General features: G+C 42.7%; 1 protein-coding gene and 1 non-coding gene across 4 annotated transcripts in view; both read left to right on the top strand.

Annotated features, from left to right (window-relative positions):
- NCK2 (NCK adaptor protein 2) overlaps window positions 1-23,320 on the top strand; it is a 308,554-nt gene that overhangs the window by 258,473 nt on the left and 26,761 nt on the right. For all 3 annotated transcript variants that reach the window (XM_038742303.1, XM_038742308.1, XM_038742299.1), the window contains exon 4: window positions 14,798-15,522. In XM_038742303.1, coding sequence (XP_038598231.1) covers window positions 14,798-15,522 — 725 coding nt within the window. The remainder of the gene's footprint in view (window positions 1-14,797; window positions 15,523-23,320) is intronic.
- Window positions 2,604-2,740, top strand: LOC119924606. The gene has a single exon (XR_005449310.1). It is a non-coding gene; the product is annotated as a small nucleolar RNA SNORA7 (small nucleolar RNA).

Genomic DNA, 23,320 nt, shown 5'->3' with positions numbered 1-23,320 from the left:
CTTTTCAGCTTTCCGACACCGTACAAGCAGCATGGAATGGTGGTTACAGCACGGCCTGGGAGTAAGAAGGTTATGGGTTCTGTCCTGGCTCTGCCGCTTGTCTACTGTGTGACCCTGGGCAAGTCACTTCACTAAATCTATGCCTCAGTTACCTCACCTGTAAAATGGGGATTGAGACCATGAGCCCCATGTGGGACTGGAACTGTGTCCAACCCAATTTGCTTGTATCCACCCCAGCATTTAGTACAGTGCCTGGCACATAGTAAGCACTTAACAAATGCCACAATTATTATCATTATTATTACAACAAATGTGCATTTGTAGCACTTTTAAATTAAGAGTTGTAAAACTTATGCAGGGATGCCGTTCAAGCTTTCAGTGATGCTATAAGAATAGAGGTATGAATTTCTAGATTGAAAAGCCAGTAATTAATAAGCATTCCTCTGAGCAATGATTTATCTTCCCCAAAACATGCTGACTTAGATTGTGAGCCCTATGTGGGACAGGGACTGTGTCCAACCTATCTTGCAACTACCCCAGCACTTACAATAATGCTTGACACATAGTAAGCACTTAACAAATATCATTAAAAAATAAAGAAACGTGAAAATCTCAGGTCTACTTTAATGTCTTGCTCTTCTATCAGATGTTTAAGATTTAAAGGTGTGAAAATTATTGTGTTGAGTCATTAGCTATTTTAAGATACTTTTAAATCTCTAAAATAATGTGCTGAGCAATTCTGTCCATGTGTTTCCCAGATGAATTTTTGAATTACCATGGGAATTTTATATTACTTTTATAATGATTCTTCAGTATTCCTAATAGATTATTTAAAACATTAAGGTCCAGTTCAATTGAGGGTATTAAAAAGGGATTGTGTTCAGTGGGATAGCAATTTAAGAAAGTTCTAGGTTGACTCCAGAAGATTGTGTATTTGTTTTGACATGGTTTGGGAATGTTTGCCAAGTAAGTTGAATACTTGTTTAGACCTAAAAAGTTCCCACAGGCTGCTGCTTCACAGCTGGTTCCAATCACTGGAATAGGAAACTGCTCGGAATTAAAATTTGTTCGAGGAGTTCTTCGTGTGTCTAAAATAGTTCTGACTGTCTCTCCCGTATAGACAGATAAACCAGCACCTATGCATTGAGAATAATATGTGGACAGACCTGGTTGGGTCTGGGCAATTGGTGTGCCAGAGGCCTGATGATGCCATCCTAACAGCCCATATTTCCACTCCTGACAGCTCCTGAATGTGGCTCTCTTGGACTTTTGGAGTGGGAGAGGAGAGCCTAGAAGCTCTGCACCCAGTAAGCACTCAATAAATGCCATTAATTGAATGAATGAATGAATGATCAGCAGCCATTCTCTTCCCGGAGCAGGACAGACGGGGCTTGTTCTCCTACCAGTTGTCTTCTCTGTGACCCTGGGGAAGTCACTTCACTTCTTTGTGCCTCAGATTCCTCATCTGTAAAATGGGGATTCAGACACTGAGCCCCATGCGGGACAGGGACTGTGTCCAACCTGATTTGCTCATATCCACCCCGGCGCTTAGTGCAGTGCTTGGCGCATAGTAAGTGCTTAACTATTATCTCCTCTCTGCCACTATCAGGAGCACCCCCTTCTGCCCTGAGAAGCTACCAACCAGAGCGTCAGTCTCCACCCGAAAAGGGTGAAGAAAACACTTTCAGATTGTGCTGTCATAATAACTGAATGATTTCTCACCAAACTATTATATTTTTTTTAGTCCTGCCTTCTGGAACCCATTTCTCAGTTGTACTCCCTCAACGGATAATATAGAAACAGGCTCCAATTTGACCTTCCCGTGCACCCAGGCTGATCATTTAAGTGGGCTCTCTACAAGGGTCGGAAGGTCTTGGTGCCAGCTGGCCCAAGGAGCATAACTGCCCTCCATTTGTCAGTTTACAATCATGTGCTTTGTCACTTCCATGGAAAGCTGTTTGTGTATTCGCATCTGTGAAATGGAACCTATGACCCGATCTGAATTTTCTCAGCAGCCTGGACAACTTCAGTTTCCTTTCCATTAATAGATTTTTGGAGGTCTGGATTTGACCCAACTCTTGTGGTGTGTTTTTTTTCCACGGTCATTTTTTCGAGGTCACGGGTTTTATTTAACCCAAAATATCTATTTGTCATGTAGTAGTGGAAACACCCATTCCTGGATTTAGATGCTGTACCGCTTCTTTCCCCATTCCTTGCTGTCCCCAAAATTCATGCCACTTCTGTTGCTTCTGCCCCTGCTGTTTTCTCCTCTTTGATTGGTTTCTCTTTCTCTCCCCACCTTGATGAATGCTTTCCCAAGCTCCTAGTAAGGTGCTCTGCACACCGTAAGTGCTCAATAAATACAATTGACTGACTGAGCTTATCACATTTGCTACCTGCGGTGCTTAGCACCATTTTCAAAACTGCGACTTAGTGATACAACCTTTCCTCATTTCTCTTCCCTAAGGGAACTCATTACTAATTATTCCAAGCCAACCTGGTCTTTCTGTTGCTGCTGTCTCCAAGTTGCCCAAAGCTGGGTCACATCATCATTATATATCTATATATATATCTATATATATATGTTTTTAATGATAATGCATCTCCTCTCAAGGTCGCACCTGGGGAGTTCCAATATTTTACCAGTCTCGGCTATGGGAGGGAGAGTCAAGCAGAGGCCTACCCATTCCATTCCTAGCTTGGGCAGTGGCTAGCAAGTCGAAGGCAATCTGCTACAATTCAAAACTCACCTGTGCTGGGCAGCAGCAGTACGGGAGAGAGTCGAGGGTGGAGACTCAGGTTTACTGTAGAGAAGGAGGCAATGGTGAACCACTTCCATATTTTTACCAAGAAAACTCTCTGGGTATGTTACCAGAACGATTGCATATGGAGAGCGGGGCGTTCTGGGAGAGATGTGTCCATGGTGTCGCTATGGGTTGGAAACAACTTGACGGCATAAGACAAGACAATGATAATACAAGATAATCAGGTTGGACACATTTCTGTCCCAAATAGGGCTCACAGTCTCCATCCCCATTTTACAGATGAAGTAACTGAGACACAGAGAAGTTAAGTGACTTGTCCAAAGTCACACAGCAGGAAAGCAGCAGAGCTATATAAAAAATAAACCCAGGACCTTCTGTCTCGCAGACCTTTGGTCTTTCCACTAGATCACCCTGTTTCATCGTGATTCTAAAATATTATCCTTGCAAATGATTTCCCCACATCATTTCACCATTCAGCAGCTGTTGGGATATCCTATTCATCCACACTTGTTAGCAGACATGGTGTCCTCTCTCTCTATATATGTGGGTATATATAAAGCCACTCACATGAATATATATATACATAGGGCATGCATGTCTTATATAATTATCGCCTGGTCTTTATTTTCCCAACTGAATCTGCCAGCTTGTACTGCCTACATCATCACGGGAACTTTTACAATAATTATACTGCCAGCTACCCAAAATAATCTTGGATTACTTTTTGTATATCATGCGCTGTGCAAGTATTTGGATCCCAAAATGTAAAATAAATCACAACAGAGAAGTGGAAGGATAATCAAGGAGAAAATCATGTGAGCTAATGATACTCAATTCTAATAGAACAGGAAGGAAAAAAATCAGTGGTATTTATTGAGCACTTACCGTATGCAGAGCTCTGTATTAAGTGCTTGGGAGAGTACAGTATGATAGCGGTCTTTCCCCCGAAGGAGCTTTCAGTCTAGAGGAGGAGATGGCCATTAATGCAGATAAAATAAACTATGGAAAAACTAGGAGAGGAAGCTAGGAGTGAAAAGGGAATCCCTGAATTCTTCCAAGAGTACTGACAAAGCCACACCATGATTTCTCAAATCCGGGATCTCGATGGAACTGCTGTATGATTGTAAATGATTTTACTTTGAATCAGGGCCATCTATCTGAGTGTGTGTGTCTCTTGAAAGAATATCTTAGGAGTTTTAATCCAGTGGTACATATACATAAGACAAACAAGACTACAGAATTACAAAATGGTGAACCACCTATATACACATGTAAATGTATATTATTTACTAGTCTTGTTTTATGCTGAGAGAAATTATCATTGATTAGAGAAAGGAGAAACATGAGTAATACCCAAGAATTGAGTTGAAAGGTAATTAAGGTTTAGAGGTAGCGTAGTAATCATAATATGCTATGATTACTTTCATTCAGTTGTATTTATTGAGTGCTTACTGTGTGCAGAGCACTGTACTAAGCACTTGGGAAAGTATGATACAGCAATAAAGAGAGACAGTCCTTGCCTGTGCGTCTAATCATTGTTGGCCCATTTTTCATTATGTGATATAAAGATTATAATCCCTTTGTTTTTTTATAGAGGTTGATATGTTGTTTCAAAGAGCAAGAAAAAATTATAAATTTGTATAGTCAAATTTCTAGATAATACTAAATTTTGATTAATAGTAATGATGATGGTATTTGTAAAGCGCTTACCGTGTGCTGAGCACCATACTAAGCATTCTGGTAGATACAAGATAATCAGAATAGGCATGCAGTCCCCTAACACTTAGAAAATGGGACTAAAATTCCAACATTACTTAATTAGAAAAGTAGTCTACAGAAGCAGAATGAAACAATAGCTTAAATGCAGTATAATAACACTGGAGAAACTAAAGTCAACAGCACCAACATAGGTCCAACTTGTACTTCCCAAGCGCTTGGTACAGTGCTCTGCACACAGTAAATGCTCAATAAATACGATTGAATGAATGAATGAATGAATGGGAAGAAATTGACTAGCACAAATACAGTAAAAAAAGGCATATCTAGAAGACAGTAAACTGAAGGAACATCAGCAATAGGCTGCTTTCACTGAGAAATCAAATATGTTACTGTGCTGTTCATTCAGTTGTATTTATTGAGTGCTTACTGTGTGAGAGCACTGAACTAAACGCTTGGAAAGTACAATTTAGCAACAAATAGAGACAATACTTACCCAACAATGGGCTCACAGTCTAGAAGGGGGGAGATATAGAAGGGGGTAGACAGACTTCGAAACAAGTAAACAGGCATCAAAAGCATCAATGTAAATAAATAGAATTATAGTTATATACATATCAGTAATAAAATAAATGGAAGGTACATATGCTGCTCCTGACTGTGAGCCCGCTATTGGGTAGGGGCCGTCTCTATATGTTACCAACTTGTACTTCCCAAGCGCTTAGTACAGTGTTGTGCACACAGTAAGCGCTAAATAAATACGATTGAATGAATGAATATTCTGCCTTATTCCTGTCCTTCTCAGCACCGTCTGGTTGCTTCCCTCTGCCTTGATCTCCCTCGCTCTTCATGTCCACCAGGTCAGACCTCTCTCCATTTTTCAAAGCCCTCAGAAAATCACATCTCCTCCTGAATTAATTTCTAATCTCCCTCTTTTATATTACTCCTACTGCCACTTCGGCATTTCCTTGTCTTTTGAACCCTGGTGCACTTACAGATTCCTGCAGGACTACTTAAGTGTGACCTCAGCACTACTTAAACACATACATAATCCCATTTTATACAGTCAATCGTATTTATTGAGTGCTTACTGTGTACAGAGCACTATACTAAGTGCTTGGGGAAGTACAAAAAAGCAATAATTTTTTTTCTTCCTCCTGTATCCCCTATTGGACTGCAACAAGCTCCTTTAGAGCAGGAATTGAAACAACAAAGTTTTTTGTAATGATAATAATTGTGGTATTTGTTAAGTGCTTACTATGCGCCAAGCACTTTGTACCCAGCACTTAGAACAGTGCTTTCCACATAGCACTTAATAAATGCCATTATTATTATCATTATTATTATTATTATTCTTACTCTCTCCACCAGTGCTTGGGTAGCACAGGGGCCAAGGAATCAGAAGGACCTGGGTTGTAATCCCAGCTGTGCGTGTGTGACCTTGGACAAGCCTCAGTTACCTCATCTGTAAAATGGAGATTGAGATGGTGAGGCCCACGTGGGACAGGGACTGATTTGGTTGTATCTGCCCCAGCGCTTAGTAAAGTGCCTGGCACATAGTAAATGCTTAAAAAATACCATAATTATTATTATAATAAATGCCATAATTATTAACTGTCTACAGCATGTGAAAGGTGTGACTTTTCTTGTTTGTTTTTTATGAAGTGATTGTGGTTTAGTTGCTCCATATGTCGATTGACAACCAGACCAGAGAAATTGAGCCAGAATTAAAGCTAGAGACATTTGATTTGTCAAGGTGATTTAAAAAACTCAGGAAATGGCTACCAAAGATGGTGGAGGCTGCAGTCTAGAGCACTTTAAGAAGAAAATGGAAAGTTTAGATGGTTTTAGTCATTCCACTGCCGGAAGGCAGAGAGTTAGAGCAGGTCAACTGTAGGTCCCTTTTCTTCTCAAATATATTCTGTGAAGCCATAGGGTGTATTTGTGACTGAAAAGATTTCTCTCTGTTTCAGTTATGTGGTATTGACAAACTGCCCAAGTTTATTAGGAGAGATGTCATTTGTGTCATTTTTGAAAGGAATGCAGACTAATTATCAATAATGGTATTCTTTGAGCATGGACTATGTGCAGGGCACTGTATCAAGTGCTTTGGAGAGTACAATACAACAGAATTGGCAGACATGTTCCCTACCCACAAGGTGCTTACAGTCTTTGTAAAGCTTATACAAAACCCAACATAAAAGCTCAGTGTTTATTGTTAATAATTCTGAAGGCATAGACTAGTAGTGATAGAGAAACAGCGTGGCTCAAGTGAAAAGAGAGTGGGCTTTGGAGTCAGAGGTCATGGGTTCAAATCCTTGCTCCACCAGTTGTCAGCTGTGTGACTTTGGGCAAGTCACTTAACTTCTCTGTGCCTCAGTTACCTCATCTGTAAAATGGGGATGAAGACTGTCAGCCCCCCGTGGGACAACCTCATCACCTTGTAACCTCCCCAGCGCTTAGAACAATGCTTTGCACATAGTAAGCGCTTAATAAATAATAATAATAATAATGGCATTTATTAAGCACTTACTATATGCAAAGCACTGTTCTAAGCGCTGGGGAAGTTACAAGGTGATCAGGTTGTCCCACGGGGGGCTCACAGTCTTAATCCCCATTTTACAGATGAGGTAACTGAGGAACGGAGAAGTTAAGTGACTTGCCCAAAGTCACACAACTGACAAGTGGCGGAGCTGGAATTTGAACCCATGACCTCTGACTCCAAAGCCTGGGCTCTTGCCACTGAGCCACGCTGCTTCTCTAAATGCCATCATTAGTAGTGATAGGTATTTGTTATAACAATGGTAATAATTGTGGCCTTTACTAAGTGTTTTTTGCCAGACACTGTACCAAGCGCTGAAGTGGGAACAAGCAAATTGGGTTCGACACGGTCCCTGTCCCACATGGGGCTCAACGTCTCAATCTCCATTTTACAGATGAAGTAACTGAGGCACAGAGCAGTTAAGTGATTTGCCCAAGGTCACATATAACAGAAAAGTGGCAGAATGAGGATTAGAACCCAGGTCCTTGTCTCCCAGGCCCGTACTCTATTCACTGAGCCACCCTGCTTCTTTATCAAATATCAGTACTTTGAAATTGGCTAAACCAGTAATGTTTGATTTAGTACAGTGAAAATGTCAATAATGGACTGAAAAAAATAGTACGTTTTCATTATTCTGATGGCATGAATTTACATCTTCATATTACTAGTATTGTGTATGGCTAGTTCTACATTTTCACGTGTTAGACTGGAAATGTGAAGTTTGTAAGATTGCTTTTTTTTTTAACCATCATGTGTATTTTACGCATAGGGAATGGATATTTAAAAAAAAAACCCTGAAATTACATTCAGCAAATCAGGAATAGGTTACTGTGATGCCATTCGTTCATTCAATCGTATTTATTGAGTGTTTACTGTGTGCAGAACACTGTACTAAGCGCTTGGGAAGTACTAGTTGGCAAAAGATAGAGACGGTCCCTACCCAACAATGGGTTCACAGTCTAGAAGGGGGATTCTGGGTAAGACCTGGCCAGAGTGAGGGCCGCACGTCTCCAGGTAGACTGGGGGGGAGAGCCGGGGATTAATTCCTCAAAAATCTCCAGTGGCTACCAGTCAACCTATGCCTCAGGCAAAAACTCCTCACCCTCCGCTTCAATGCTTTCCATCACCTCGCCCCCTCCTACCTCACTTCCCTTCTCTCCTTCTACAGCGCAGCCTGCACCCTCCGCTCCTCTTCTGCTAATCTCCTCACTGTGCCTCGTTCTTACCTGTCCCCAGTCGACCCCCAGCCCACGTCCTCCCCCTGGCCTGGAATGCCCTCCCTCCGCACATCCGCCAAGCTAGCTCTCTTCCTCCTTTCAAAGCCCTACTGAGAGCTCACCTCCTCCGGGAGGCCTTCCCAAACTGAGCCCCTTCCTTCCTCTCCCCCTCCTCCCCCTCCCCATCCCCTCGCCTTACCCCCTTCCCCTCCCCACAGCACCTGTATATATGTTTGTATGTACTTATTACTCTATTCATTTATTTTATTTGTACATATTAATTCTATTTATTTTATTTTGTTAATATGTTCTGTTTTGTTATCTGTCTCCCCCTTCTAGACTGTGAGCCTGCTGTTGGGTAGGGACCGTCTCTATATGTTGCCAACTTGTACTTCCCAAGCGCTTAGTACAGTGCTCTGCACACAGTAAGCGCTCAATAAATACGATTGAATGAATGAATGAATGAATTCTGGGTAGGAATTTGGCAGGAGCAGGTGCAGGGTTGGCCAAACTGATGGCTGGACATCTCCAGGCAGACTGGGGGGTGAGAGAGTGGGACATTCTGGGTCGGAGTTCGGCAGGGCGAGGGCAGTGTTGGCCATACTGACAGCTGGACGTCTCCAGGTAGCCCACTGTTGGGTAGGGACCGTCTCTATATGTTGCCAACTTGTACTTCCCAAGCGCTTAGTACAGTGCTCTGCACACAGTAAGCGCTCAATAAATACGATTGATTGATTGATTAAACTGGGGGGTGAGAGAGCAGGGGATTCTGGGTAGGAGCTTGGCAGGGGCGAGGGCAGGGTTGGCCAAACTGATGGCCGGACGTCTCCAGGTAGAGCACTCATGCTGTAAGATGTAACAATTGAGATTAATGATGTCTAGATCATTAAAACTATACAAAATGAAAGCAAGCAAATATTGAAATTTGCAAAGAGCAAGGAAAAACTTGCACTTCAAAATCAATGTAGTCGCTAACAAAGGAAGCATAGAATCAATCATAGGCACACCCCCTCTAGGCTGTAAACTCTTCCTCTAGACTGTAAACTCCCTATGGGCAGAGAACATGTCCGCCAACTCTGTTGTACTCTCCCAAGTGCTTAGTACAGTGCTCTGTGCACATTAAATGCTCCATAAATACCAGTGATTGATTGATTGATCTGATATAAGAGTTCCTTGCCCATCTTCTCTTCTGCCAGAAACACACCTAGACAATCTGACAAGAGAAGCAGCGTGGCTCAGTGGAAAGAGCACGGGCTTTGGATTCAGAGGTCATGGGTTCAAATCCCGGCTCCACCACTTGTCAGCTGTGTGACTTTGGGCAAGTCACTTAACTTCTCTGTGCCTCAGTTACCTCATCTATAAAATGGGGATTAAGGCTGTGAGCCTCACATGGGACAACCTGATCACCTTGTAACCTCCCCAGCACTTAGAACAGTGCTTTGCACATAGTAACTGCTTAACAAGCATCATCATCATATCTGTCAAACTCATTTTACATGCTCTCTGCCCACCATATCTCTTAAATGATTTCTAGTTATCTGTTGTAGTAAGATGATGTATGCGAAATTATGACTAAAGGTCAATTGAAATACCTTTTCATGGAAAGGCATATACATTTTCAGCCTGTAATGTGTTGGATCAATCTTTAGCCCATTGCCAGGGGTGAGACTGAGAATTGAGAAACTGAGATTGAGATTTGGTGTCAAGGCAATCTTCACTGTTGTAGCATAAAGCACAAGTCACAGGTTGTGAAATTACTTCTATTTTCTCTTAAATAAAAATAACTGGGGGAGATTATTAATTGATCATTCTTAATCTATTACTGGTAGCATTTTTTAGTAGAAAGCACTTTTAATTTATTTAAGGGGCAACTAGTTATTTTCATTTTCTTCACCTCAGTGACAATTTCTGAAATGTAGCCATTAGGTTCTTTATTCCAAATTATTCTTCAGTTGATGACAAGCACATTCTAACTCAGTTTCGAATAAAATTGCATGCATTAAAATCCAAGTTCCAGTAGAAGCTTCAATATTAATGCACCATTAATGTTACACTGTTTTCCTGTCATTTTTGAGCGGAGATTTTTTTATAGCCTCCTTTTGAAAGTGGTGCTTTAAGGACCTATTTTAAAATGTATATATTTTTAGTTGGAACCCTGGAGATTCAAAGATAAATTCAAATGGATCTAAGTGTTTAAAAATATGTTCATTCAAATGAGTTTGGATGAAGGTAATCTGAGGTTTAAGGAAATTCTCAAAATTCTGGGTGGACCAATTACTCCAGAAATAAAATTAAGCTAAATTTTATTAGAAATGTGTTTGTTGGCTCTGATAGGTTAGGTAGAGGCATATTAGTGGTTTGTCAAATTGGTTTCATCTCATTAAAAAGCCAGGATGACTGAAAAGCTTCACTTATGGAGCATATGTCTATCTAGCAAAATTTGATTTTGGAAAGTAGAAAACAGCTTTGATTGTAAGGAGGATGTAATAAGTACTTCATTTCATGCCTTTTAACTTTGTGAATTGGTCATTTGCGCTGCCTATGATGAGTTACAAATTCCCTTTGAATCAACTTGCCCTTCTTGGAGCAACACAAAACTAAAAACCCTGTGTGGGCAAGAAGTTCACTTCCCAGGTTGGTGCCCATCTGATTTCAGTCTGTTCCAATGAGGAAGAGTTGAAGTGAAGTTAATGTGTATTCACAAATGTTGCCTTTACCATTTTAGCCTGTCAGGGCTACCCTAGAACTAGTCACTGATATTATGCCAAAATATGTTAATTTACCTTATGGCAGTCTTGAAATTATAACACCCTAATCCTAAAAGCATCAAAAGGTTTTTATACGTGTAGGTTTGCATGCTAAAAGCACTTGAATCAGGCAGCGTTGTCTTGCTGCTAATTAATAAATACGAGCTAATTTTTGAGGGTGCTTATAATCTCTCAAAAACTAACAGAGGATATGCTAATATAAAAATCCTAGGTTTAAGCTATTAAAGATGAAATGAACTGGAGTATTTTTTTAAACCCAACTGGCATCTGGAGCAATTGGGAAACTAAATGGTTCAGCTATGTCGTGAATTTCATTTATTTGGTGGTATTTATTAAGGGCACTGTGCTGATCACTGGGGAAAGGCGAAAGGGTGATGTTTCAGAAACTTTCCTAGACCACAGGAGCCTCAATCTAGAGGTGGGGTAGGAGACTTGGGTTGGTGATGAGTATATAAGGAAATAAGGATAGCAAAACAAGCAGAACAAGGTCAACCATAAATACAGTAAGAACTGCACAACGTCATGTCTGCAGGAATGAGAAGCGGCATGGCCTAGTGGATAGAGCAAGGGGCCCGGAAATCAGAAAGACCTGGGTTCTAATTCCAGCTTCTCCACTTGTCCGCTGCATGACCATGGGCAAGTCACTTCCACTTCTCTGTGACTCAGTTAATGCATCTGTGAGAAGGGTCTTCGGGTTTTTTACTGGAAGTTCTAAAAGTCGTGAAAGCAGGGCACTGCTGCTGGTTCTTTCTGCCCTTCTCCAGTGGGACCAGATGGGTTCTCTTGGATGGCTGGAGGGGAGGAGGGAGAAGGGCAGTCTTGGTGTTCACGTGGAGGAAGAGTCGCTCAGTCTACTTGGCTGTTGCGGCTGCTGCTACTCTAAATAATCTATCTAGATTGTAAGCTCTTTGTAGGCAGGAAGTGTGTCTGTTTATTGTTTCATTATACTCTCCCAAGCACTTAGTACAGTGCTGTGCACACAATAAGCACTCAGTAAATACGACTGACTGACTGCTGCTGCTTCTCTTTGCTCCCTTCCATGACTTGCTTCCAGCCCATCCTCTACCTCCAATTTGGGGTGAAGTTAGGGGATGGGGAAGAGAATCAAATGGACCTCAATTAATCCTATTTATTGAGCACATAGAGGCAGAACAGTGGAAGAGAGAAACAGCATCCAGTCATGGAAAGCGCATGGGCCTCGGAGTCAAAGGACCAGGGTTCTAATCCAAGCTCTATCTCTTATTTGTCTGCTGGGTGACAGTGGCAATTCACTTCACTTCTTGGTGCCTTACTTTCCCCATGTGTAAAATGGGGATTCAACATACACTACCAGAACAATTGCGATGGAGCGTTCTGGGAGAGAAGTGTCCATGGCATCGCTATGGGTCGGCGACAACTCGACATCATAAGACAAGACAGATCACTCTTATACTTAGCCTGTGAGCCTCATGTGGGACGGGGACTGTTTCTGACTGGATTTCTTGTGTTTATCCCGGCGTTTAGGTCAGGGGTGGCACATTGTAAAGTACTTAACAAATGCCACAGTAATAATAATCATTATTGTTATGAGAGGAAAGTATTGAAGGTGTGGAGTCCCTAACACCCCTCCCACCCCAAGACTAGATTTCATGCCCTATATTAATGCTTTAGTAACTTTGCGGAGATGAAACTGGGTTATATTTATCAATTGTATTTATTGAGTGCTTATTGTGTTCAGAGCATTCATTCAATCGTAATTACTGAGTGCTTACTGTGTGCAGAGCACTGTACTAAGCGCTTGGTAGAGTACAGTATAATAGAGTTGGTAGACACATTTCCTTCCCACGGCAATCTTACAGTCTAGAGGTTGTCATGATTTGTTGTATCATGAGGTACATTTTCCTATAGCCTCTGGAAGCAGTGTGGTCTTGGTTATCATGATTTGTTGTATCATGAGATACAGTTTCCCATAGCCTCTGGGAGCAGGATGACCTAGTAAAAAGAGCACAGGCCTGGGAGTGAAGGACCTGAGTGCTAATTCCAGCTCCACCACCTTTCTGCTTTATGCCCTTGAGCAAGTCACTTAACTTTTCTGTGCCTCCATTCCCTTGCCTGTAAGGTGGGGATTCAATACCTGTTCTCCCTCCTACTCAGACTGTGAGCCCCATGTGGAACCTGATTATCTTGTATCTACCTCAGCACTTAGCACAGTGCTCGGCACATAGTAAGCATTTAATCAATACCACAATTAATTAAAATTAACATCAAATTTATTTTCATGCTACATACTGGGGTACAGGGACTGTGGCTGGCCTGATTATCTTGCTTCAGCTCCAGCAGTTAAATCAGTGCTTGGGACATATCAAGTGTTTAGCAAATGCTATTTTATTACTATTATTATTATCAAGTGTGGCTAAACTATTTAATTTTGGCTAAAGTAATTCAAATAAAAACTGCACAATATAATGCAAGAAATAGGAGGTCGTACTATGATTATGAATGCAGAGTATGATTAGACTGTAGGTTTGTTATAGGTAGGGAAGGAACGTGTCTACCAACTCCGTTGTACTCTCCCAAGTGCGTAATATAGTACTCTGCATACATTAAACACTGAATAAATGCCATTGATTGGTGGAGTAGACGGCTACAGAAGTAGAATCTTATTCTCCTGAGTGTGGATGTGACTTTTCAACTCTAATGAAGAACTTGTTTAATTTAGGTCAAATTTAGGTTAAATCACCTTGTGTCTGGTTAACTCCTTCTGACCACCTTTGAATTCCTCTCTCCGATTAAGGTTGCCATCTTAAAGGTCCTTGGGGACAGGGATCCTGTCTACTAACTCTTGTATTATATTTTCCCAAGCACTTAGTACAGTGCCCTGCACATATTAAGCACTTAATAAATGCCATTGATTGATGAATATGCATTAATTCATCTACTTTCTCAAAACTTGATGCATGACTTTTAAATACCAATATCTTAGCAGGTGGTGGAGAAACCATGCCTACTTCATTGGTTTAGTCAACTTGCTTGATTCATTGGGTGTCATATTTCAGTGAGGTTCTTGTTGGACAGTAATTTTTCTTTGTTAATGAGATGCAGTTAATTTATCGGTATCAACAATACCCATTTATAAATAATGTTGCTTCTCCCGTGTAACAACCTCTTTGTGACTCTTCATTGCCTTGAAAATCTGAGTCAAGATCAATCAATCAGAGGTGTTTATTGAGAATTTACTACCTGCAGAACAGTACTGCATGCAGAACACTGCACTAAGCTCTTGGGAGAGTACAGTTCAACAGAGTTGGTAGACACGTTCTCTGCCCACAGTGAGCTTACAGTCTATAAAAAAGTGGAAGAAGAAGAGGCAAAATCAATCAGTCGATCGTATTTATTTAGTGCTTGCTCTGTGCAGGGAACTTTACAGAGTTGTTAGACATGTTCCCTGCCCACCGGGCATGTGAGCAGAACTTCCTCCAGAGTCATTTGCTGTGATAACTTAATCTCAGCCCAAGTGGGAGGGAAGGAGAGGGCTTTACATATCCACAGGGCTCACTGAAACATCCTTCATCCCAACATGTGCGTGAGAAACTACAGACTGTTGTACCCCCCAGGCTGATTGCGTCAAGGAGCAGTTGTATCTCAGGGTATTCTTGTAAAAGGCAAATTAAAGTCCATTTTTAATGGTTAATGAGTTTTGTTGGTGGGGGTCTTCTAAGTGTTACTTTAACTTTAAGCTCAGGTTAAATTTTTCAACGGTTGTGAAACGTGACCTCTATACCCACCATGCTCTTCGTTTTATTTTCACAGGGCTGGGGAAAACCAAAAGGAAGACTAGTGCCCGGGATGCCTCCCCCACTCCTAGCACGGACGCGGAGTATCCGTCCAACGGCAGCAGTGGTGCCGACCGGATTTACGACCTCAACATCCCCGCCTATGTTAAATTCGCCTATGTGGCTGAGCGGGAGGACGAGCTGTCTCTGGTGAAGGGATCCCGGGTCGTCGTGATGGAAAAATGCAGTGACGGTTGGTGGCGAGGGAGCTACAATGGGCAGATCGGCTGGTTTCCGTCCAACTATGTCGTCGAGGAGGCCGAGGAGGCCACTGCCGATTCCCCGAGTTTTCAAAGTTTGCGGAAGGGCGCGTCGATGAGTAACGGGCAGAGCCTGAAGATCCTTCATGTGGTCCAGACACTGTATCCATTCAGCTCTGTTACGGAGGAAGAACTGAACTTTGAGAAGGGAGAAACCATGGAGGTCATCGAGAAACCGGAAAACGACCCGGAATGGTGGAAATGTAAAAATTCCCGGGGGCAAGTTGGCCTTGTCCCTAAAAACTACGTAGTGATCCTAAGTGAGGTACCTGCCATGAACCCCTCCCAGGCCCCTCAGATAAGCTACACAGGACCATCTTCTACAGGACGATTTGCTGGAAGAGAATGGTACTATGGGAATGTGACTCGACACCAAGCTGAATGCGCCCTCAATGAGAGGGGTGTAGAAGGTGACTTCCTTGTTAGAGATAGTGAATCTTCGGTACGTACTTTCCATTTCCTGAATTTTCTTGGTGCGGGAGAATGAAATCCTGCTTGTGGATAATATATCTTTTTCAGGTTTATTTCCTTCAAAAGAGTCAGCCAAAAATAGATGGGGATCCCTTTCGGTACTCCCAAAATGCAACCTCCTTTACAAATGCAGTAATGGAATTGTAGTCCGTTCAAAGGACATTTTAGTTAACCGTACACTGCAAATTTTAAATTGCGTTTAGTGAACTAGAATTTTATTTCATTCCTCCAATCAGTTCTCTAGTAAAAAAAATAAGTATAGATCATATTTATTGAGCACTAACTGTGAGCAAGAATACTGTACTAAACACGTGGGAGAGTACAGAACAATAAGAGTTAGTTTACCATCTAGATCTTGCTTTGGAGGATGGGGAGAAGGGAATTTGTAGTAATCCTAATCCTAATTTAAAAACAGCCTAGTACTTGTCCAAGATTAGGTACAGCTGTGCTAAGCAAGTGTGACAGTACTGGTATTCTCAACCCTAAATCCTGGGTCCTAAATCCCACCAGGTTTTGTAACACAGTTTTCGGGACCTTTCCTCATCCATTCATTCTTTCAGTCGTATTTATTGAATGCTTAATGTGTGCAGAGCACTGTACTAAGCTCTTGGGACAGTACAATACAACAATAAATGGATATACGTTCCCTGCCCAAAAGACATTTACAGTCTAGAGGACTGGGGTTCTGGTCAGTGAACCCCAAGTCCCTGCACCCTATTGCTCCCACCACCTTTTGACTGAAACTCAGGTATCACCTTTTGACTGAAACTTCACCTATGGGTGAAGGGGTTGTAAAGAAGTAGCCAGCCCCTCTTTCACCCCCCCACCCCACTTCACCCTGGGCTGGCTACACAAAGCTCAAGGACAAAGCTCAGGTCTGAGCTTCTCCACTGCTGCCCACAAACAGACAACAAGATCTGATATCTCAGCAATAGTTAGTTCATTCATTCATTCAATCACATTTATTGAGCGCTTTCTATGTGCAGAGCAGTGTATTAAGCGTTTGGGAAAGTACAATACAACAATAAACAGTGACATTCTGTGCCCAAAACAAGCTTACAGTCTAGAGGGGGAGACAGACATCAATATAAATAAATTAAAATTACAGATATGTACATAAGTGCTGTGGGGCTGGGAGGGGGAAAGAGCAAAGGGAGTAAATCAGGGTCTCATATGCTTATCTCAATGCTTGGCACATAGTAGCATTTTATAAGCACCACAGCTAACTGGACAAAGAGATGTTCCAGAAGGGAGTGGGAGGTGAAGAAAAGTGGAACTTAGTCTGGGAAGGCTGCTTGGAGGAGATGTGCCGTCAGTAAGGCTTTGAAGCCGGGAAGAGTGGTTGTCTGTTGGATTAGAGGATGGAGAGCATTCCAATGAGTCTTTATTCGCTAGCAGTGAAAACTGTTCCAGTTCAGATCACCTTCTTCTGGATCTCATACTTTCCCAGGACCTTCTGTACTTCCCTGTAGGCATCCTAGGGCTCATGTTCTTCTGGTGTTTTTCCTTCTTCTCTTGGGGTTTCCTGGGTACTGCCGGTGTCATTCCCTTGGGGTCTCTTCAGTGTCCTTTGTCCCCTTCTAGGGCCCTAACTCTGGAACCCAGAGCCCCCAGAGGGCCCCAACTTTAGTCTTCCAGGCATACAGGCACAAAGCTCACAACCTGTCACCGCCAAGAGGGCCGAGGGTCGCCTCCTCCAACGATCTGGCCCACCAAATTCCTGCCCAGTCCATCTCTCCAATTGGCTCAGATAAAGCTTTACGCTTCCATCAGGGAGGGCCATCAACGAGTGACTCTCCCAGCTCCCTCTCCTAAGTGTGGGAGCCAGTGGAACTGGCAACCGCAGCGAGTCATCCTGACTTTAACCACTAATTGTTTTCTCTTCATGTACCCTCTGGACAGTTGGTGAAAGAAAAAGCCATGGGAGCTCGTTGTGGGCAGTGAACGTGTCTGTAATATTGTTAGATTGTACTCCCCCAAGTGCTTAGTACAATGTTCTGCACACGGTAAGCGCTCATTAAATGCCACTGATCGATTTAGTACTCATTAACATGGATGTCTGGAAGCATATGCCCTCCCTTCCTTTCCCTTCATCCCTCCATACTACCCCAACCAGTTGGTTTTGTAAACTCTCTCCTCAACTCTCCCTCCCACTCCCCTGAACAGACTGTCCCGTTTGTTCAGACGTCGTGGGGACCCCCAGCCTTTCATGGTTCTAAGGTCATGCGTTCTAATCCTGGCTCCGCCACTTGTCTGCTGTATGACCTTGGGCAAGTCACTTCACTTCTCCCTGCCTCAGTTACCTCATCTGGAAAATGGGGATTGAGACTGCGAGCCCCACGTGGGCCAGGGACTGTGTTTAACCTGGCTTGCTTGTATCCACCCCAGCGCTTAGTACAGTGCCTGGCACATAATAAGTGCTTACTAAGTACTATAATTAGTAATTTCCATTCTCCTAGCTCTCAGATGAATTGGAATTGGTGCAGCAGTAAAGGAATAATCAGTAGGAACATCTCTTTGTCCAGGTAGCTTTGGTGTTTATTAAATGCTACTATGTGCCAAGCCAGTAAGGTAAACATATGAGACCCAGTCACTTTCCCACATGGGACTCACAGTCTAATAAGTAAGGAGAGCATTTTATCCATGAGAAATTTGAAACACGAGAGGTTAAGTGACTTGCCCATGGTCACATGGTAGACCAGTGGCAAAACTGGGATCAGAGCTTGGGCCTCCTCACTCCAATCCTGCGCTCTTGCCCCAGGGCCATGGCTCATCATGAATGTTTTCTTTTTGAAATGCTTTTTGTTTTATTTTGGCATTTCATCATCCCTGTGAATACATTGTTGTTGTTAGTGGTGTACTTATTCCTCTTTGAAAGATTTTCAGCTCTTTTGAACGGACCTGACAAAATCCAGTTGACCAGTATATGTCATCATCATCAATGGTATTTATTGAGCTCTTACTATACACAGAACACTGCACTTAATTCTTGGGAGAATACAGTACAACAACTCTGTTGTTGGCAGAAACGTTCCCTGCCCACAACAAGCTTACAGTCTAGAGTGTTCTCATTCTAGAAACCAAATTCTGCTAACCAGGGTTGCTACAGGATGGCTTTCAGCTTTAGGGGAGTTTTTTTTTTTTTTGGTAATTTAGTACTTCTGTTCTGTGATGGTGTTAATAATAATAACAATAATGTGGTATTTGTTAAGCACTTGCTGTGTGCCAGTCACTCTACCAAGAGCTGGGATGGATACAAGCAAATTGGGTTGGACACAGTCCCTATCCCACATGAGGCTCACAGTCTCAATCCTCATTTTACAGATGAGGGAACTGAGGCACAGAAAAGTGAACTGACTTGCCCAGGGTCCCACAGCAGACAAGTGGCGGAGCCGCGATTAGAACCTTCTGACTCCTAGGCCTGTGCTTTCATCCATTATGCCATACTGGTAAAAACCATGAAATTGCAAGGAAAGGGATCAGACTATCAGAAAAGGGTTACAGCTCTTTCACAATGTGAATGACTTCATTAGTCTTATGGATGCTTCAGAAGTAGATGGACCCACCCCATAAACTGAGCCAAAAGAAAATTTTGAATGAAAGTGAACAGTGTAATGGATTGGTGATTCTCATTCAGAGATTCTTAAAATGAAAAACACACTACAGTGTTTACTCTTCACACCTTCCTTTACACATGTAAATCTTCACGACTGCCTAGAAAGGCAATGAAATATGCAGTTGAAATTTCAAATGCCTTAATCACGGGTTTCTCTACCTCTGAAAGGTATTCAAACGTAGGTTTGCCTGATTAAGTCACTGCAGCAGCTCTTGGTGGAAAAAAGATCTATTTGGGCTGTCAAGCATTATTCAGGATCTGTGACTTTATCATTATAATTTCTAGCAATTATTATTAAATTGTGGTACTTGTTCAGCACTTACTCCGTGTCAAGCAATGTTCAAGTACTGGGGTAGACACAAGGAAATCATGTTAGGCACAGGCACTGCCCTCCATGGAGCTCACAGTCTAAATAGGAGGGAGATGCTAAATAGGAGATGCCTTCAGGACATCTCCATCTGGATGTCTGCCCGCCACCTAAAGCTCAACATGTCGAAGACTGAACTCCTTGTCTTCCCTCCCAAACCTTGCCCTCTCCCTGACTTTCCTATCTCTGTTGACAGCACTACCATCCTCCCCGTCTCACAAGCCCGCAACCTTGGTGTCATCCTCGACACCACTCTCTCATTCACCCCTCACATCCAAGCCGTCACCAAAACCTGCCCATCTCAGCCCCGCAACATTGCCAAGATCCGCCCTTTCCTCTCCATCCATACCGCTACCCTGCTCATTCAAGCTCTCATCCTATCCCGTCTGGACTACTGCATCAGCCTTCTCTCTGATCTCCCATCCTCGTGTCTCTCCCCACTTCAATCCATACTTCATGCTGCTGCCTGGATTATCTTTGTCCAGAAATACTCTGGGCATATTACTCCCCTTCTCAAAAATCTCCAGTGGCTACCAATCAGTCTACGCATCAGGCAGAAACTCCTCACCCTCGACTTCAAGGCTGTCCATCACCTCGCCCCCTCCTACCTCACCTCCCTTCTCTGCTTCTACAGCCCACCCCACACCCTCCGCTCCTCTGCTGCTAATCTCCTCACCGTACCTCGCTCTCGCCTGTCCCGCCATCGACCCCCGGCCCACGTCATCCCCCGGGCCTGGAATGCCCTCCCTCTGCCCATCCGCCAATCTAGCTCTCTTCCTCCCTTCAAGGCCTGCTGAGAGCTCACCTCCTCCAGGAGGCCTTCCCAGACTGAGCCCCTTCCTTCCTCTCCCCCTCGTCCCCCTCTCCATCCCCCCCATCTTACCTTGTTCCCTTCCCCACAGCACCTGTACATATGTATATATGTTTGTACACGTTTGTTACTCTATTTATTTATTTATTTATTTTACTTGTACATATACATTCTATTTATTTTATTTTGTTAGTATGTTTGGTTTTGTTCTCTGTCTCCCCCTTTTGACTTTGAGCCCACTGTTGGGTAGGGACTGTCTCTATATGTTGCCAACTTGTACTTCCCAAGCACTTAGTACAGTGCTCTGCACACAGTAAGCCCTCAATAAATACGATTGATGATGATGATGAACCCCCATTTTACAGATAAGGAAACTGAGGCCCTTAGAAGTGAAGTGACTTGCCCAAGGTCACACAGCAGACAAGTGGCAGAGCTGGGATCAGAACCCATGACCTTCTGACTCGCAGGTCTGTGCTCTATCCACTGTGCCATGCTGCTTCTCAAGTTTAGTGCCTTGCCCAAGGTAAAACAGCAGGCAAGTGGCAGAGTAGGGATTAGAACCCAGGTCCTCTGACTCCCAGCCTGTGTGTTATCTACTAGTGCTGTTCCCCCTTTTTAAAGCCATAGCCCCTGAGGAGTTAGAAACTCTTTATCCTTAAAAACATATTTACTCAGACTTGTAAAGCCTAAATATTGGAACAACAAGGAAGTTTTATTTGGTGTGCTTGCTGGATCTGGAGGGGTCATGACGTCCCAACGGGTCCGATCTTATTCATTCATTCATTCAGTCTCATTTATTGAGCACTTACTGTGTGCAGAACACTGTACTAAGCACTTGGAAAGTACAAGTCGGCAACATATAGGGACGTTTCCTACCCAACAACAGGCTCACAGTCTAGTAGGGGGAGACAGACAACAAAACAAAACATGTGGACAGGTGTCAAGTCATCAGAATAAATAGAAATAAAGCTAGATGCACATCATTAACAAAATAAAGGGGAAGGAGGTAGGGCGGGGGGGATGGGGTGGAGGAGAGGAAAAAGGGGGCTCAGTCTGGCAAGGCCTCTTGGAGGTACAGATCTTAGAAGTACAGACGGGGGAAATTAAACATAGATGCCTCGCAAACCTTGGGCCATTTGAGGTGAGCAGCTCCACCCTGTATCGCTCTCAAATGGTTGGATTGTTGACCTTATCTGACCCTGAGGCCCTTGCCTCTAAGTTTAGCCTTTCTGCAGAATGGAATCTTCCCAAATCTCCAAGTATCTGAACTTCAGTCCCACATATTCCAAGAACATTGGAGCACTTGCTCTATTAGGAAGCAACGTGGAAATTTGCGAAGTTTCTTTTAAGGAAGAACGGTGAGGTGGCCAGAGAATGTTTGCCTAGGATACGTACTACTTTATAATAATAATTATAATTCTGTTATTTGTTAAGCGCCTGCTATGTGCCAGGCACTGTAGTAAGCACTGGGATGGATACCAGCAAATCAGATTGGACAGGGGCTCACAGTCTCAATCTCCATTTTCCAGGGGAGGGAGCTGAGGCCCAGAGAAGTGAAGTAACTTTAGGCTGGGCAAGTAGTAAAGACTGCAGGTTTTGTTCATTTTCATAACTACTCTTTTCATGACTAGGAATATGTTGAAACCCAGTAGGGGCACTAACACTTAGGCCTCACTACAGTGACATTCATTATTCATTCATTTGATCATATTTATTGAGTGCTGACTGTGTGCAAAGCACTGTACTAAGTTCTTGGTGGAGTACAATAATAATAATAATTATGGTATTTAAACCCTTACTATGTGCCAACCACTGTACTAAGCATTGGGGTGGATACAGGCAAATCAGGTTGGACACAGTCTCTGTCCCATGTAGGGCTCACAGTCTCAATCCCTGTTTTACAGGTGAGGTAACTGAGGCACAGAGAAGTGAAGCAACTTGCCCTAGGTGGCACAGCAGACAGATGGCGAAGCTGGGATTAGAATTAAGTGTACCCTTCGATGATATCCTCTGAGGGTGCAGCAGGTGGTTTCAGTGCTGGGGAACCCTGTCCTGACCTGGGAAAATTATTAAAATATAGCTTAAGAAAGCAACATGACATACATCCTTTGACACAGCACAGTCAGCTTGCCAAAAGTTCTGATTTCTTTAACAGATGCTTCAGTTGCTTCTAAAATAATTGTGTGGACCCAGATACGCAGTAGTAGAACTCAAGTAACCCAGGAGAAATATTATGTTAAACAAAATAACCCTTTAAAAAGCTCAATTTGGCTTTTTAATTCAAAAATTCAATTGAAGAATTCAATTGAAAGTAGAAAATACTTTTACTTTCAATTGAAAGTAGAAGTCAAGTAACCCAGGAGAAATTTTATAAGTTAAAAAAAATAACCCTTTAAAAAGCTCAATTTGGCTTTTTAATTCAAATTTCAATTTGGTAAATTACTAAATTTTAGTAATTTACTCCCTCCTCACTACTTCCAAAAACTATAAGTGCCTTGTTCACTCCAAAGAAAGTATTGATATAAAGTAGTAACCGGTGATGAACACCCTGGAGGGATTTCAGCAAAAGAGTTAAACAAGGATAGTCAGTCAGTTGTACTTATTCAGCGCTTACTTCGTGCAGACCACTGTATTAAGTGCTTGGAAGAGAACAATGTAACAGACACATTTTCTGCCCAAAATGAGCTTACAGTCTAGAGGGGAAAACAGGCATTAATATAAATAAATGGCAGATATGTACATAAGTGCTATGGGGCTGGGATGGGAAGATAAATAAAGGGAGCATGTTAGGGCAGTGCAGAGGGGAGTTGAAGAGAATGACAAAGAGGCTTAGGGAAGGCTTTTTGGAGGAGATGTGCCTTCAAAAGGCTTTGAAGAGGGTGAAAGTAATTATCTGTCGGGTATGAGGAGGAAGGGCGTTCCAGGTCATGGGCAGGATGTGGGCTAAAGGTTGTGGCAATATAGATGAGATTGAG

This window comes from Tachyglossus aculeatus, chromosome 2 (genome assembly GCF_015852505.1).
Source record: "Tachyglossus aculeatus isolate mTacAcu1 chromosome 2, mTacAcu1.pri, whole genome shotgun sequence".
Taxonomy (NCBI): domain Eukaryota; kingdom Metazoa; phylum Chordata; class Mammalia; order Monotremata; family Tachyglossidae; genus Tachyglossus; species Tachyglossus aculeatus.
This window is presented reverse-complemented; position numbering and strand designations above follow the sequence as displayed.